Source organism: Coenobita brevimanus, chromosome 3 (genome assembly GCF_032717465.1).
Source record: "Coenobita brevimanus isolate Jiangsu-jjx chromosome 3, ASM3271746v2, whole genome shotgun sequence".
Classification (NCBI taxonomy): domain Eukaryota; kingdom Metazoa; phylum Arthropoda; class Malacostraca; order Decapoda; family Coenobitidae; genus Coenobita; species Coenobita brevimanus.
Window position 1 is genome coordinate 550,908 of NC_136956.1, and position 16,352 is coordinate 567,259.

The 16,352-nt window shown below is 41.5% G+C and overlaps 1 protein-coding gene and 1 long non-coding RNA gene across 2 annotated transcripts; one reads left to right on the forward strand and one right to left on the reverse strand.

The window, feature by feature from the left end:
• Positions 1-390: 390 nt before the first annotated feature.
• On the reverse strand, positions 391-5,745 carry LOC145394072 (uncharacterized). Its single transcript, XR_013896314.1, has 3 exons — positions 5,648-5,745; positions 4,452-4,598; positions 391-404 (listed from the first exon to the last, which is right to left on the reverse strand). It is a non-coding gene; the product is annotated as an uncharacterized LOC145394072 (long non-coding RNA).
• A 3,300-nt stretch (positions 5,746-9,045) lies between these two features.
• Cbp20 (cap binding protein 20) lies at positions 9,046-15,879 on the forward strand. The gene is made up of 4 exons (XM_080268050.1): positions 9,046-9,190; positions 10,399-10,592; positions 11,030-11,156; positions 13,452-15,879. The coding sequence occupies exons 1-4, from the start codon at positions 9,134-9,136 to the stop codon at positions 13,539-13,541; spliced, it is 468 nt and encodes a 155-aa protein (XP_080124176.1). The 5' UTR covers positions 9,046-9,133; the 3' UTR covers positions 13,542-15,879.
• Positions 15,880-16,352: the final 473 nt, after the last annotated feature.

The following is a 16,352-nucleotide window of genomic DNA, read 5'->3' on the forward strand; positions in this document are numbered from 1 at the left end:
CTGGCAGTTGATGACCAGCAATATTCCAAGACTTCCACTGCATTATTTAGAGGTTTTGAGCCAGTGCAGGTTTATATCCAAGGGGTGGTTGGGGTTTATTGCTCAACTAATGCTACTCAGGGATGAGTGGAGCTGGTCACTCTCATCTTAAATGTCAGGACCATCTTGCCTAACCCCGGACTCCTACGCTCCTCATGGAGAAACACAGGATTAGATGATGATGATGATTAGGCAAAAGAACCCACCACCATCATCATCATCATCATCATCATCATCATCATCATCATCATCCTGATCTCCTTACCTGCAAGCAGTGTTGGATGGCCGTACCCCATAAATGTGGGAGCCAAACTGTATTTTGCGCTGCTCATGGCTTTTTTTCACTCTGCTCACTCTACAATGTCCTGGAAAGCAAATAATACATGTTACACTCTCTTCACACTGTCATGGAAGGCCAAAGTTAAAACTAATGATAATAACAGTACCAGTAATAATAATAATAATAATAATAATAATCTATCTATCTATCTATTGCCAGACGCCTCAATCCCGTTTGGGGTGGCCACAAACAAATCGCCTCCACGTCGCCCTGTCCCCCGCCATTTCACTGCCCTGCTCCCAACCCACACCCCCCTCTCTCATATACCTCTCCACTCCATCCCTCCATCTCATCCTCGGCCTCTCCCTCCCTCTCCCCCCCTCCACCTCACTCACATACACTCTCCTTGTCAGTCTCTCACCCTCCATCCTCTCCACATGGCCAAACCACCTCAGTGTGCTCCTCCTAATGCTTCCTATCACATCCACATCCACACCACAACACTCCTTCACTTCCTCATTTGTCAGCCTGTCTCTCCATGTGACTCCACAGGCTCCTCTTAAATAACTCATTTCCACTGCTCTCACTCTTGACTTGTGTCCTTCCAACAACATCCAAGCTTCACTTCCATACGTTAGAGTTGGTATCACAATACAGTCATGTAGTAACTTTTTCACTTCCATGCTCACTTCCCTGTTTCTTATCACAGCTTTCAAAGAACCAGCAACCTTTTCTTCCTTGTTGTACCCTATCAAGCACTTCACCCTCTAGACTTCCATCCTTACTCATTACACTCCCCAAGTACTTAAACGTACTCACATTTTCCATTTCTTCACCATCCAACCTCGCTGTACATTCACTGAGTTCACCTCTCTCAAAGACCATCACTTTACTCTTCCCTACATTCACCTTTACATTCCCACTTTCGCACCCTCAAGCACCTGGACAGTCTCTCTCTCTTTCGCCTCATCATTCACACCCCTTACATTCCACGTCGCGATCTATACCACATCCTTTGTCCAGTCCTTGGTCGTCATCTTTTGGTCAGTCCTTGTCCGAGGCTTCTTGCTTGTCTTTTTAGTTAGCTGCTTTCCGGGGAGGGGCACTAACCCTCCGCCAACCCTTTTAGTCACCTCATATGACAGGCAGGGATACTGGGGCAGTACTCTTGATGATAATGATGATTATTATTATTATTATTATTATTTTTATGGATGGGAATGATGTGTGGACTGGTGTAATAACAGGTGGAGTCAGGATTCCAGGGGCTTGAATGGTGAATAAATGAGTGTGTGGTGCATTACGCTGGTCATGAGGTGGATTAGTTCCACCAGTATCATATTATTTCCTTTTCCTGGTTTTCTGAATGATGATGATGATGATGATGATGATGATGATGGTGATGATGATGATAACAATGATAATGATGATGATGATGATGATGGTGGTGATGATGATGATGATGATGATGATGATGATGATGATGATGACAGTAATGATGATGATGGTGATGATGACAGTGATGATGATGATGATGACAATGATGATGATGATGATCATGACGATGATGATGATAACAATGATGATGATGATGATGATGATGATGATGATGATGTACCCAGGATGTCTTTGTTATTACAGTGTGTTTAATCTAACCTAACCAAACCCCTAACCCCTTGGCGGCTCAGATGACGGCCAGGTGTAGTCAGATTGGAGGGATGGTTTGATTAGCACACAGATCCTACTTAAAAAGACTTCCATGCACCCTTGACTCAGTATTCACGTTAGGAGTGGCTCAGTTGTGTGGGGTGATGATAAACCCGCTACAATCACCTATAGCACACTGTTTGGGGATGCCTTCATGTGGTGGCACCAATACAGCCAGGCAGCAATTATATATACATGGTCTTCAACTTCCTCCCTAACCTTGAATAGGAAGATGGTGGACTGCAAGAGAAAGTTCTTACCTAATTGTTCTTACCTAATTGTATCTTTACAGGAATGAGTCAAGCTCGTACTGTCCCGTGTCTTAAACCATATTTATCATACATATCCTTAAACTTGTGAGGATATGTGCGATAAATATGGTTTAAGACATGGAACAGTACGAGCTTGACTCATTCCTGTAAAGATACAATTAGGTAAGAACAATTAGGTAAGAACTTTCTCCTGCAGTCCACCATCCTCCTATTCAAGTGGTAAAAGCTTCTTAACCTCTGTCAGCTGTGTTTATGGCCAACTGTGGTTAGATTAGAGGGCTGACTAGTAACCAGGGAGACTGACACCTATCCACACCAACAAAAACAACAATGACTAACAGCAGCAACAACATCAATATTAATTCCAAGCCAGGATAAATTACAGAAAAACAAGTGTAATAACATAATACAGTATTGTACTTTTGTTGCTACACTCCTTTTACTGTAACTTGGCCTAAAATTGCCATGTTTCCTCCTTGTATTCTGACATTACACTTACCCCACAACATGATGCTAGTCACAAAGAAGTGCCATCGAAAGATCTGCTGGTGCAGCATTGTTCTTCCCTGCCACTGATCATGTGAATTAACTATCTATCTATCTATCTATTGCCAGATGCCATAATCCCGTAAGGGGTGGCCATTTGACTTTGAGTTATTTGTTTTACAGGGAGGGGCACTAACCCTCCACCAACCCACCTGTTGACACGTAGGGAGCACGTATGGTTTGGTTATATGGTTACCACCCAGCATTGTAAATGGTTTCTTGGCTTACAGGAAACCACTTGGCTTGTCACTCAATGTAAAGCCACCTGTAAAGAAAAGAAAAGCAATAAGAAGCGACAGGAAAGATGGGAGAAATAGGAAGAGAGGAGGGCAGGCACAGAAAAAGAATGATAATGGCTAAGGAAGAAGTAGGCAGCACTACATCAAGTGAGTGGATGATGGTAAACTGCAAAATAAAAAGAATCTGGGCCAAGTTATGATGACAGGACTATACCAGACATTTTACTAAGCCTCTGAAGTGAGGGGGATAATGCAGGCACATTGTGGTAGGTGGAGGCACTCACCATCCACTCACTCAATGTACAGTAGTGCTGCTCTCGGGTGTCTGACCTTTCCTCTCCATTCTTCTTTCCTTCCATTCTCTTCTGTCTTTCTTTCCTTCATTCTTTCCTTGTCCTTCTGCCTACGGGTGACTTTACACTCCCTCTTCTGTCGTTCTTTCCTTCATTCTTTCCACTTCCTTCAGCCTGTGGGTGACTCTACACTGAGTGACAAGCCAAATGGTTTCCTGTACACCAGGAAACCATTTACTACGCTGGGTGGTAACCATATAACCAAAGTTTGGCGCCTGGTGGTTTAGTGGGTAATTATTGCACTCCAATCGGATAGAGCCGGTGAAAGTTTATATCCAAGGGGTGGTTGGGGTTGACTGCTCATGTAATGCCACACAGGGATGAGTGAGGCTGGTCACTCTCATCTTAAATGTCGGGACCAACTGCCTAGCCCCGGGCTCCTACGCTCCTCATGGGGCAACGTAGGACTGGATGATGGATGGATGGATATACTTCTTGCTGGAAAATCTCTGCTAACCTGTACACACTTATCTGGAGGTGGCTGGGTGATGGAATGGCGGGGGACAGGGCGACATGGAGGCAATTTGTTTTGGCCACCCCTTGCAGGATAGAGGTGTCTGGCAATAGATAAGACAGATAGCCGGGTGTCGGAGAGAGAGGCCTTCATGTGGTGGCACCAATACAGGTCATGGTGTCACTGCCTCGCTATACATCATTCATCTTAACCCGGCCCAGATTTTTGTCCTTTCGCAACATATTTAACATAGCTGAGTGGCAGGAGACAATGCTATGGCTCTATATCCTCTCCATAGCACTTCTTCATGACTAGCATCGTATTCTAGTGCCAACCTACTTTTACAGCTCAGCATTAACGATAAGGAGATGGCAATTTTAGGCCAAGTTAGAGTTAAAAGCAGTACCATGGCTCTATATCCTCTCCATAGCACTTCTTCATGACTAGCACCATATTCTAGTGCCAATCTACTTTTACAGCTCAGCAGGAACGATAAGGAGATGGCAATTTTAGGCCAAGTTAGGGTAAAAAGGGCATAGTAGAGAAATTACCGTGTCTCACCTTCCAACTGTGCATGTAAGGTTGTGGTAAACTTGTAGCCACTGCGGTTTTTACTACTGCTTCCACTCCAGCCTGTCAGCACTGCCTCACTACTGCTGTGCCTGCTGACTTATCTCTTGCCTCTAGTCTATACCATCACACACTCTCCTGTAAGGCAAAAGGCAGCGTTTAATAGTCTGCTCTGAAATACTGTTTATCATCATCATCTTTATTGCGTCAGGCTACAGAGTGATAGATAGATAGAATAAATCAATGTCTATCTATCTATCTAATCTATCTATCTATCTATCCATAAACTGTTTAGCTATATATGGTAGTTTCATCCCACAAGGGGTACCCAGAGCTGCACTGCCTCCACACTGCCCTGCCCTCCCCCCAGCTCACACACCCCTCTCTCTTATATACCTCTCCACTCCATCCCTCCATCTCATCCTTGGCCTCCCTCTCCCATCCTAACAAAAAATAAAAAAAGCTAAATTATAACACCGCCATAATAGCCTACCGTAACTCAACATTTTACAAAAGTGAAATTAAACCTCTCCAAAAAATTCCCAAACTCAAAATATATTCTAGAAAACCATGAAATTATAATCTAAGTCAAAATATATTCAATAAATCATACTGAACCTTATTTAATACCAAAACTTACATATGCTTGTTTTTCTATGAGGTGCCTTAAGGTAGGAATGAGTCTCCTTGGTTACTAGTCAAAAGTATCCCTGAATCTAACTATCCTTGGCCACCAACTGAGCTGAGGTTAATATTTAAATGGCAGGAATGAGTCTCCTTGGTTACTAGTCAAATTTATCCCAATATCTAACTATGCCTGGCCATCATCTGAGCTACAAGACTGATATTTATAAGGCAGGAATGAGTCTCCTTGGTTACTAGTCAAACTTATCCTTGAATCTATGCCTGGCCACTGAACTGAGCTACAAGGCTAATATTCATAAGGCAGGAATGAGTCTCCTTGGTTACTAGTCAAACATCCAAGAATCTAACTACTCTTGGTCATCATCTGAGGTAAATGGGGTTATGGTTCCCGGTCAAAAGATATCACAACTAAATAAATAAGGAAGAAATAATGGCCGGTGACAAACAAAAAAATAAAAAAAAATCAATCGCTTGTTTTAATACCTTACTGTACATATTTCCTCAATTTAACATAATTGATAAAACCACAACCATATACTTACTCAAAATTCCAATAGGCGACACTCAAAACGCCGGGATATATGGAAAAAGAAAAATAATTAAATAAAATACACTGTCAGCATCCCCCCTCCGGCGTGATCTTCCTCATCTGGGCTTATATTTTTAATTCGACATATTTTCCCCAAGTGTGATATAGGATTTTATACCTTCTTCCCATATATTAATCTTAAATACCTGAAAAGTTAAAAATATAAGGGCTTAAGCTGGTTAGAGGCGAGTTTATTTATTAGGAGAGGAGTTCTTGTTTCGGTCGCCATTTTGACATATGAATAACTCGAAGCGAAATATAAACAAACCTTTTTTACTTGATTTTGAGGATATGTGGGCTTTTCAATTCCCCCAAATTAATTTACATAAAAATGGGGTAACAGTAGACTTTGTATTTAGCCTTTCTTGATCGTAAATCGTTTGAATAACTGCATAAATTTACGTAAGTTTACCCTATTATTTCCATTTTCTCTGATAAACGCTTAAAAGAAAACATGAATCTAAATGGTAAACTAATCTATATTTTTTTCATTTAACTTTGCCCTGCTTAGCCTTCAGGGACAGTGTTCCCCAAAGTGTTGGGGCTTGTACTGAATGGTAAATAAAGAACCTAAATAACAAAATTAACTTTGCAGAGATTTTGGTTATATTCAGTCCATATCCCGCACCTCGGTGGCAGCAGAAGACAATATTATGACTGCATACTTTTATTGGTATTTCTTCGTGACTAGCAAGATATTCTAGGCTTAATATCCTGCCACAGCTTACAGTGCCACTCAGGGATGTGTGAGCTGCTCCATCCACCCATCCATCTATCTCTATCCATCCATCCACCCAACCATCATCCTTTTTATTCATTCACCAGACGCCAACCCACTCACAAATCCATCCATTCATCCATTCAACAATCCTCCCTCTCTTGCAGGTATATTCTTATGTAAATTAGACCCATTAAAAACTTGTATGGGTTTTGTTTATATATTTATTCGAGAGAGAGAGAGAGAGAGAGAGAGAGAGAGAGAGAGAAAATCAGTACAGATGGATCAGAGTGAAACAGTTCAGTTTTACTCTGTTAAAACAACTACTGTTATTGCTACTACTACTACTCTTACTATAGCCTGTTGTTGTTGCCCCTGCTACTACTACTATTACCACGGCTACTACTACTACTACTACTACTGCTGCTGCTGCTGCTGTTACCCTACTACTACTGCTACCAAGAGTAGTAGTACTCTACTTCTACTACTACTGCTACTAGTGGTATAGTGCTCTGCTACTGTTACTGTACTATTAGTAGTTAGTAGTTACTACAGTACTACTATGCTACTACTACTGCTACTACTACTACTATTTCTATCATTGCTGCTGCTATTACTACTGCCTCTGCTACTACTACTGCATTACTACTGCCTCTCCTATTATTACTACTCCTGCTAGACCTGCTACTATTACTACTACTACCGCTACTGCTACTATAATTCCCCTGGGTTACAGGAAACCATTTAGCTTGCAACTCAGTGTAGTCACCTAAAGACAGCACTACATTGAGTGAGAGGATGATACCACCAGGAGGAGATGGGTAATGAAAAGCACAGCCACAGAGATTATTCTTATTTTCAAACATTTTTCAAGATGGACTCAAACAGAGCTTCTATATATACAAGTACGGGTATAATGTAACAGGTAGGACAATAAATATTTTTAGAAACAGTTCAATAAATGGTTTACTGGCACTGACGTACAGAGTGAGGTACGATATAATCATCATCATCATCATCATCATCATCATCATCCGGTGTGGTATGCACGGAGTGACTTTATGCAGCAAGTTACCGTTCCGCTAAGTGTGCATGCACCGAGTGCCCTTTTAGTTGCTGTGCTGAATGTATATGCATGTTACCGGACAGCCAGTAAGTAATATTATTATTATTTTTTAAAGAGAAAGTAAGAAAGATATCAGAAGTCCTATTGAGTGATGAACAGGGTGGCTTTAGGAGTGGCAGAGGATGTGCGAATCAAATATTTGCAGTGAGACAGATAGCGAAGAAGGCTTGTAAGAAGGACCATAAGGTGTTTATGGCATTCATGGATTTAGAAAAAGCATATGACAGAGTGGACAGAGAAGGATGAGACCGGTGCCCTTTTCGGGAGCGCACCCCTGATGGCCCTCCTCCTACACCGGGCCGCCACCTGTGCTTACCAGCGACACAGTCTCTGTGCGCCCCGGCACCCACCAGTGGTGTCATCGCCTCAGTGCAACACTCATGTCCCATCCCTAGTGCTATAGACCCTGCGTGAACCCCATCCCCCCCACCCAGAGTGTCGTGCCCCTGTGTAATGCTTGTGACTCCCCTTAGAGTATCACGGACTCTGCGTGTGTATATTCCCTGCGTAGTCTTAATACCCTGTCCATACCATCGTGGTCCTTGTGTAATACTTGTAACCCCTTTATTGCCCCTGTGCCACACCCCTATGTAATACTTGTAACCTCTTTATTGCTCCTGTGTGTTACCTACGATGTGTACTGTTGTGCCCCACACCCCTGTGTAATACTTGTGCCCAATTGTAATGTCACGACCCATGTGTAAGCACTCGTGACGCCTTTATACCATTGTACCTGTGTGTTACCTAGTGTGTGTAATATTGCACCCCACACCCCCGTGCTCCAGGTGTAATGTCACGACGCCTGTGTTATACTTGTGATAACTTACAGTGTTATAGCCCTATGGAATACCTGCCTCCCCTTTGATATGTAGTGTTGTGCCATATACCATACTTGTACCATATATAGTGTACCATATACCATACTTGTACCATATGTAGTGTTGTACCATATACCGTACTTGTGTCATATGTAGTGTTGTACCATATACCATACTTGTACCATATATAGTGTTGTACCATATACCATACTTGGACCATATGTAGTGTTGTACCATATACCATACTTGTACCATATATAATGTACCATATACCATACTTGTACCATATGTAGTGTTGTACCATATACCATACTTGGACCATATGTAGTGTTGTACCATATACCATACTTGTACCATATGTAGTGTTGTACCATATACCATACTTGTACCATATATAGTGTTGTACCATATACCATACTTGTACCATATACCATACTTGTACCATATATAGTGTTGTACCATATACCATACTTGTACCATATGTAGTGTTGTACCATATACCATACTTGGACCATATGTAGTGTTGTACCATATACCATACTTGTACCATATGTAGTGTTGTTCATGTACCAAATAATAATAATAATAATAATAATAATAGTATCAATAATGAATAAATAAATAAGCAGAGTCCACGCTAATACGATTATAGGTCCGGCAGCTCGATAAACAATAAGAAGAAGACGACCCAAAACAACAACTGGGATATTGGTGTGACAGATTAGGGGTCTGTTTTCTTGATTTTTTTTGTTAATTATTCCAAATTAGAGAGATAAAATGACTGCCCTCTCGCCCAGCATTGACCTGAGCTCGTACAGGGACCAGCACTTCAAGGTGAGGCCTGAGAAGACACGTAAAAGTAACTACCAATAACACTATATACTGCTGTAGTGTGTTTAGGGGTTCTATGCTTAAGTCATATATATCGGGTAATGAGAGGGGGTGTGAATATGGCACTGTCACTGAGTACTTTCCTAGTATCCTTGAAATGAGGCCTGGCAGGGGTGGGTGAGGCAAGAGTTCATGTGAGGCGGGAATGAAATTGGACGAGAAAGGTTAAGGAAAGATCATCCTACACCTGACAAAGTCACAGAGACGACTGAGGTATGGTTGGGTGGACTGGTGGGAGTCTCCCCCGAGCTTTTGGTGATGAGATAAAGTGGCAGCCACTTCAAACTGTGCCAGGAAAACAAGGGCGATTCTTATGGACACCAGGCGCCGCCATGCCATGGATTTTTTTTTTTGACAGCTCTGGGTGACATCCAGCGAATAAGGGTTAAGGCCCCTAGATACCGTAAAGTAGATACTGTAGATCCATGTCAGATACTGTAGATCCATGTCATATGTGGGTAATATGGAATGGTAATGGAGAGGGTTACCTTAACACAGTGGCACTGATATAACCAGGCAGCTCATTTCCCTGTTTATAAAAACATCCCCTAACTCCCTTCTCATACCCCAAAAGGAGGATGGTGAACTGCAGACAAGGACAGCATCAGCGTGCAGTTCACCAGGTTCATGTTCAAATGAGCCAGGAGCCACAACAGCAACAATAAATACAGCAACATATGCCGTGAAAACAGCACATCATCCATTTTAACTTGGCAGAGTTTTTTTTTTTTACCTTTTTCAGCATATTTCCCTAAGCTCAGTGGCAGAATAAGACTGTACAATGGATAAACATCGTTTTTACAGCACTTCCTGACCAGCATCATAATCTGTCCTCCTTTCATCTTAGGTTGTCCCAAATTTTCATCCTTTTGCAGCTTACTTCAAATAGTTCATTGGCAAAAGAAGACAATTCTGTGGCTGTATATCTTATCGGAGACACTACTTCATAACCAGCATCTCATACTAGTGTTTAATAACTTGTAATAGATCAGTATTCCAGATGGAGAGAAGGCAGTTTTAGGCCAAGATAAGTAAAAAATGGTATAGTGTTAAGCCTTTGTTTCTGCTCAGCTTTCAAGGAGAGATGGCACTTTTACACCTTGAAGTGAACAGAGTATAGGAATGGCATAATCTGTTCCATGCATTGGCAGGGATCACGTTCAGATCAGGAGCGCATGCTGCGATTATCGACTACGCTATACGTGGGGAACCTGTCCTTCTACACCACCGAGGAGCAGCTGTATGAACTCTTTGGCCGCTCTGGGGATGTTAAGCGTATCATTATGGGCCTCGACAAGTTTAAGAAGACACCGTGTGGATTCTGCTTCGTTGAGTACTTCACCAGGTGGGATTGCCTTAGCATTAGAGTGAGAAAAAGTGATCATAGCTAATCATTGTAAGAGAGAGAGAGAGTTGGGCTCTGTAATTCATTCAGCATAAAGGAAGACTGAGATGGTCTGAACATGTTTACAGAATGGAGGATGAAATCTGTGCAAAAAAATGAGTTAGTGAATGTGGAGAGTAGAGCACCAAGACGTAGACCTAAAAAGACCTGGGATAAGGTCCTGGTAAATGACGTCAGGGTTAAGAGATTCAGTAGCGATGTGACAAGAAACTGTGTAGCAAGGAGAGCTGCCATCAGGTGCACGAGGCTGAAAGGACAGTGATGGAGTGAAGAAGGGCAACGTAATCCTGTAGTCCACTGGGTTTACATTCAGATGAGCCTCGTGTTGCAGCTGGCACTACCATACACAGCTATCGTAACCCACTGACATTTTTCAGAGATGACGCTGAGATGTGCATGCGATACATCAACGGCACGCGACTGGATGACCGGATCGTGCGTACAGACTGGGATGCTGGATTTATTGAGGGCAGGCAGTATGGCAGAGGCAAGAGTGGTGGACAGGTGGGTATGGGGTGGTTAGATTGGGTGGACAGGGGCAAAGGTGAAAGGGAGGATAGGGGCAGGTGTAGCAGGAGTGGACAGGAGCAAGTGTGGCTGTGGTGGATAGGGGCAACTACAGCAGAGGAAATTGTGGTAGGGGCAAGAGTAGGGGCAGCTAGATGAGGTGGATATGAGCAAGAGTGGTGGGTGTGGGGCCAGCTGGGATGGCTAAGACCTGGGTAGATGCAGAAAGTTCTCTGTAAATTTTTTTCTCCCCCTCCCCCTGCAGTCTTGGTGGTCAAGTGGCCTGAATATCTTATACTGTTCACTTTAACTCTGCATTAGCTTGACATCTCTCCATCATAATTGTGGAACTGTACTAAGAGATTAACTCTAGAATATGGTGCAAGCCACAAAGAAGTGCTGTGGAAAGATATACAGTAGAGCCGTGGTATTTTTGTATTATGTCACAGACTTACAGAAAATAAGCTACAAATAGATGAATATCTCTGCCAAGTTAAAGTAAATGAATTATATTCATGGTACTTTAAACACAAAGTACTTTTAAACACAAAGACCCACATAAATATACATGGCATAGGGGGAACGGGGATCGTGTTGAAAGAAGCCTGATTGATTACGTGCTCGTAGAGAGGTCAATGATGGGAATGGTTGCTGATAGAGGGCTGTGAGAGGACGATGTGGAGGTCTGTCAGATCATATGATTATGGTATGCAAGATCAAGCTGAGAGGAGTGAGGTGGACCAGGAGAGAGAGGAGCAGTCAGGGAGAAAGACTGAAAGTTGAGAAGCTGAGGATCAAAGAAATGGCAGACGAATACAGGACCAAAGTAGGGGACGAGTTAGAATCAGTGAATTGGAATGAAATGGATCTGGACAGCCTGTGGAATGCATATAGGGATTGCTTAGTTAGGAATGCTAAAGCGGTGTGTGGTGTGGCAAGAGTAACAACAAAGAAGAAAGGTACGGCATGGTGGGATGAGGAGGTAAAAAGAGCGGTGGAGGAAAAGAGGAAGAAGTGGCTAAAGTGGTTACAGGACAGGGGTTCAGTTGAAATATGAATTGAATATGTTGAGAGCAAGAAGCATGTAAAGAGACTAGTGAAGAGGAAAAAGAAGGAGGTAAATGATGATCTAGGAAGAAAAATGATTGCAAATTACCCTGAAAATAGGAAGTTATTCTGGAAAGAGGTGCGAAAATGTAGAAGTGACAGCGGAAAGAAATGTGATGGTGTGAAGGATGTAGGTGGTAGATTATTAACCCATGTGGATGAAGTAAGGACCAGATGGAAAGGATATTGTGAAGGCCTGATGAATGCGAATAAAGAGAGCAGAGCAGCTGTAAACATGATTGGTTTTGGGGGTGTGCAGAGAAGGAATGCAGTGCCAGGAGACATGACACTGGTGAAGAGCGCTGTCAAGCAGCTGAAAAATGGGAAAGCAGCTGAGGTTGAAGAGGTGTATGCAGAGATGCTTAAGTGTAGTGGAGAGAGTGGAATGAAGTGCTTGTTGGAGATATGTATTAAGACATGGATGAGTGAAACTGTACCAGCAGAGTGGAAAAAAGGCTGTGACTGTACCCCTGTACAAAAATAAAGGTGAGTGAAGTGAGTGCAAGAATTATCGTGGCATAAGTATATTGAGTGTTGTAGGGAAGGTATATGGAAGAATTATCATACAGAAAGTAAAAGAGATATCAGAGGTCCTAGTGAATGATGAACAGGGTGGCTGTAGGAGTGGCAGAGGATGTGTGGGTCAAATATTTGCAGTGAGACAGATAATGGAGAAGATGTTTATGACATTTATGGGTCTGGAAACTATAAAATACGATAATAGCCTTCCTGAAATTTGATCACCTGATATTACGGTAATACATCAGCTTCTGGGACACTGTATATGATGAGAAGTGCATGTGTTTATGTCTAGGAAAGATACAATGAATTGGCATTATAAAGCAGGAATGTGTTAAAAAATGTACTGACTTTTTTCCACGCAGTTGTTTCTTTAAGTTGTGGAAAACTTGCTGTTAGACAGACGAGGTCAATGAACTGATGGGGTTGTTTGTTATTGTGGTCATCTTAAAGTACAAAATATCATCAGCATCATAATGATCTCTTTCATCACTACTACCACCACCAAAATTCTCATAACCACCATTCATCATCATATCATCAGCAGTATGCATATCTTCATCATCATAAACCTCATCATCATCATCATTACCACGAAGCCTCTTATCATCATCATCACCACCACTCCACACACCATTCATCACACTTCCTCTCTCCACGCCACAGGTGCGAGATGAGTACCGGACAGACTACGACAGTGGGCGGGGAGGCTATGGCAAAATCGTCCAGCAAAAGATGCTCCCTAAACTTACCTAGACCCTCACCTTCGTCTCTGGGGACCCCAACACATCTAGACTTGGGTTCTCGGCCTGTAATCTTGTCGGTTAATGAAGCTCCCTAACACCTTTTCCTAAGTGGTTTTATTTTGGTTATTACACCTTGCGTTTTTGTCCCATATTCTCGTCAGCCAAGGAAGCTCCCTGACTCCTTTTCCTAAGCAGTTTATTTTGGTTATTACACCATATGTTCTTGTCCCATATTTTGTCTGCTTAATAGGCTTCTTAATGCCTCTTTCTTAGTGACTTATTTTGCCTACTACTCTTTATTATTCGCATGTAGGCTTTATCATTTATTACGACGGTTACCCATAGTAAAGTACAAGATAATATTAATGTGACCCAGGTAGAATAAATTAGTCAGGAACAGGTGTTAGGGAGTCTCGTTATTGCATGAGAACACAGAAAAACACTAGAGTCCATATTGGATAAGAAGTCTCCTCAACACCTCTTCCTTAGTGATTTATTTTTGGATATGACTGGTTAGTATCTTTTTGCATTATTTATGCAGAGTATGACAGTGTTTGAAGGACTTTTATAACACAAAATAGGACAGCAAGGTTTAATAAGCAAAATAAATCACTTAGAAAAAGGTGTTAGGACGAGAATACAGACCTAGACTCTTGCGACAGTATTCTAGAATCTAGATATATATTTTTTTTAATGCAAGGAAGAAGGAACCAAAGGCCAGGAGCCCACAAACTGTTCCTTCAAAAAAAAAAACAGTATAAAGGAGAGCTAAATTCAAGATCCGTTCATTTTGAGATGCCTGGACACACTGCGTTTGAATGACTGGAGATCATAGGAAGGAGGAAATACAGACAGAGGGAGACAGCTCCAGAGTTGACCTGTTGCATAAATGAAGGACTGGGAGTAACGGTTAACTCTGGCGTTAGAGAGTTGGACATGTGGTAGGGAAGACTTTGTGGTACCTCAACACCTCTTCCTTGGCTATTTATTTTGATTACTGCACTTTAATATTTTCATGTATGTTATCTCTATGGTTTTAATATCAGCATGCATCACTAACATGCAAGAGGATATTGTGGTGTTATATACAGCATAAATCAGTAAGGAAAAGGTGTTAGGCATCTCCAAGGCCATTTTTCATTACAACCCCCATCTTCAGAATAAATCATTAAGGAAGAGGTGTTAGGGATCTCCAAGGCAACTTTTAATACAACCCCATCTTCAGAATAAATCATTAAGGAAGAGGTGTTAGGGATCTCCAAGGCAACTTTTAACACAACCCCCATCTTCAGAATAAATCATTAAGGAAGAGGTGTTAGGGATCTCCAAGGCCACTTTTAATACAACCCCCATCTTCAGAATAAATCATTAAGGAAGAGGTGTTAGGGATCTCCAAGGCCACTTTTAATACAACCCCATCTTCAGAATAAATCAGTAAGGAAGATGTGTCAAGGAATCAAGGACTTTTTTAATACCACCATCTTCATCAGTGTTTTATTTTCTTACATATGTGTTTATTCATAGGCTGATATTCTTGTCTATTAAGGAAGCTCCCTGACACCTTTCCCTAAGCAATTTATTTTGTTTATTAATCATTACTGTCCTGTCTGTCTATCTATTGCCAGACGCCTCAATCCCGTACGGGGTGGCCACAAACAAATCACCTCCATGTCGCCCTGTCCCCCGCCATTTCACTGCCCTGCTCCCAACTTACACCCCCCTCTCTCATATACCTCTCCACCCCATCCCGTTTCCTTTGTACAGGGGAATAATTATACCTGCTAATCCTCCGGGACTCTACCTTCCCTCCATTATTGCCATACACTGCATAAATAACATTAAAAAAAAAAGTATATTAACTAGGCATATACAGAAATAAATCACTAAAGAAGAGGTGTTAGGAACCTTCCTCAATCAACGAGAGTACGAGCCATAATGTTTTCCAGACAATTTAATTCAACAAGGAAAAATCTCTCTCATATTGAAGGAGATAATGAAGGCTGTGTCTAGCCCTTGCAGTTTGAAAAGCCTATCTACCGATTTATATTGTATATTTATCTGTCTGTCTCTATCTATCTGTCTCTAAATCTATCTGTGTATCTGTCTGTCTGTCTGTTTAATGTCATCTTGAGGTAAGATTGCCTAAAGGTGCTGGAAATAGAGAAGATAGTGCATCATTGGGGGTTAAAATATAGGAGTATAGTTATTATTATTATTATTATTATTATTATTATTATTATTATGTTACTGGAAATAAAGTAAATACTGCATCATTTGAGTTTAGCAGTATAGTTTTTGTTATTATTATTATTATTATTATTATTATGTGAAGTCAAAGTACCCTAAGTTGTAGCTATAAGGATTATCATGTCATTCATCAAAATAAAATGTCTGATAAATAAAAAATTCATTATATATCCCATTCTTTTTTTAGTGTCATTACTATCCTCACCCCATCTTCATGAGGGAAAAAGAGTGAAGATATTGATGATGATGATTCTCTGAGCACTTTCATCATCATCATCATCATATCATCATCTTGAATTCCTTGCACTCTCATTCAAACTCTCCAACAAGGACTGATTATGAACCTTCTGTTTATACACATATGCCACTCTCACTCTCAAATTATCATCCTCCTATATTCCTCCTCCTCCTCTTCCTCTTCCTCCTCCTTCTCCTCATCTCGATACTCTGCTCAACTCTCTTCTATAGCATATACGGCTTGCCTCTTCCAACATTGCCTCAAGTATCATCACTGATTTTGGCACCCTCTTAATGTCATTCTTTGTAGATATCCGTACTCACACTGCATTCTTTT

Excerpts from the sequence above, each read along its gene's own strand:
- Cbp20 (XM_080268050.1), top strand. The coding sequence starts at position 9,134 with ATGACTGCCCTCTCGCCCAGCATTGACCTGAGCTCGTACAGGGACCAG. Across the intron at positions 9,191-10,398 it reads ACAGGGACCAGCACTTCAAG|GGATCACGTTCAGATCAGGA; the intron begins GTGAGGCCTGAG and ends ATGCATTGGCAG. Across the intron at positions 11,157-13,451 it reads GAGGCAAGAGTGGTGGACAG|GTGCGAGATGAGTACCGGAC; the intron begins GTGGGTATGGGG and ends TCCACGCCACAG.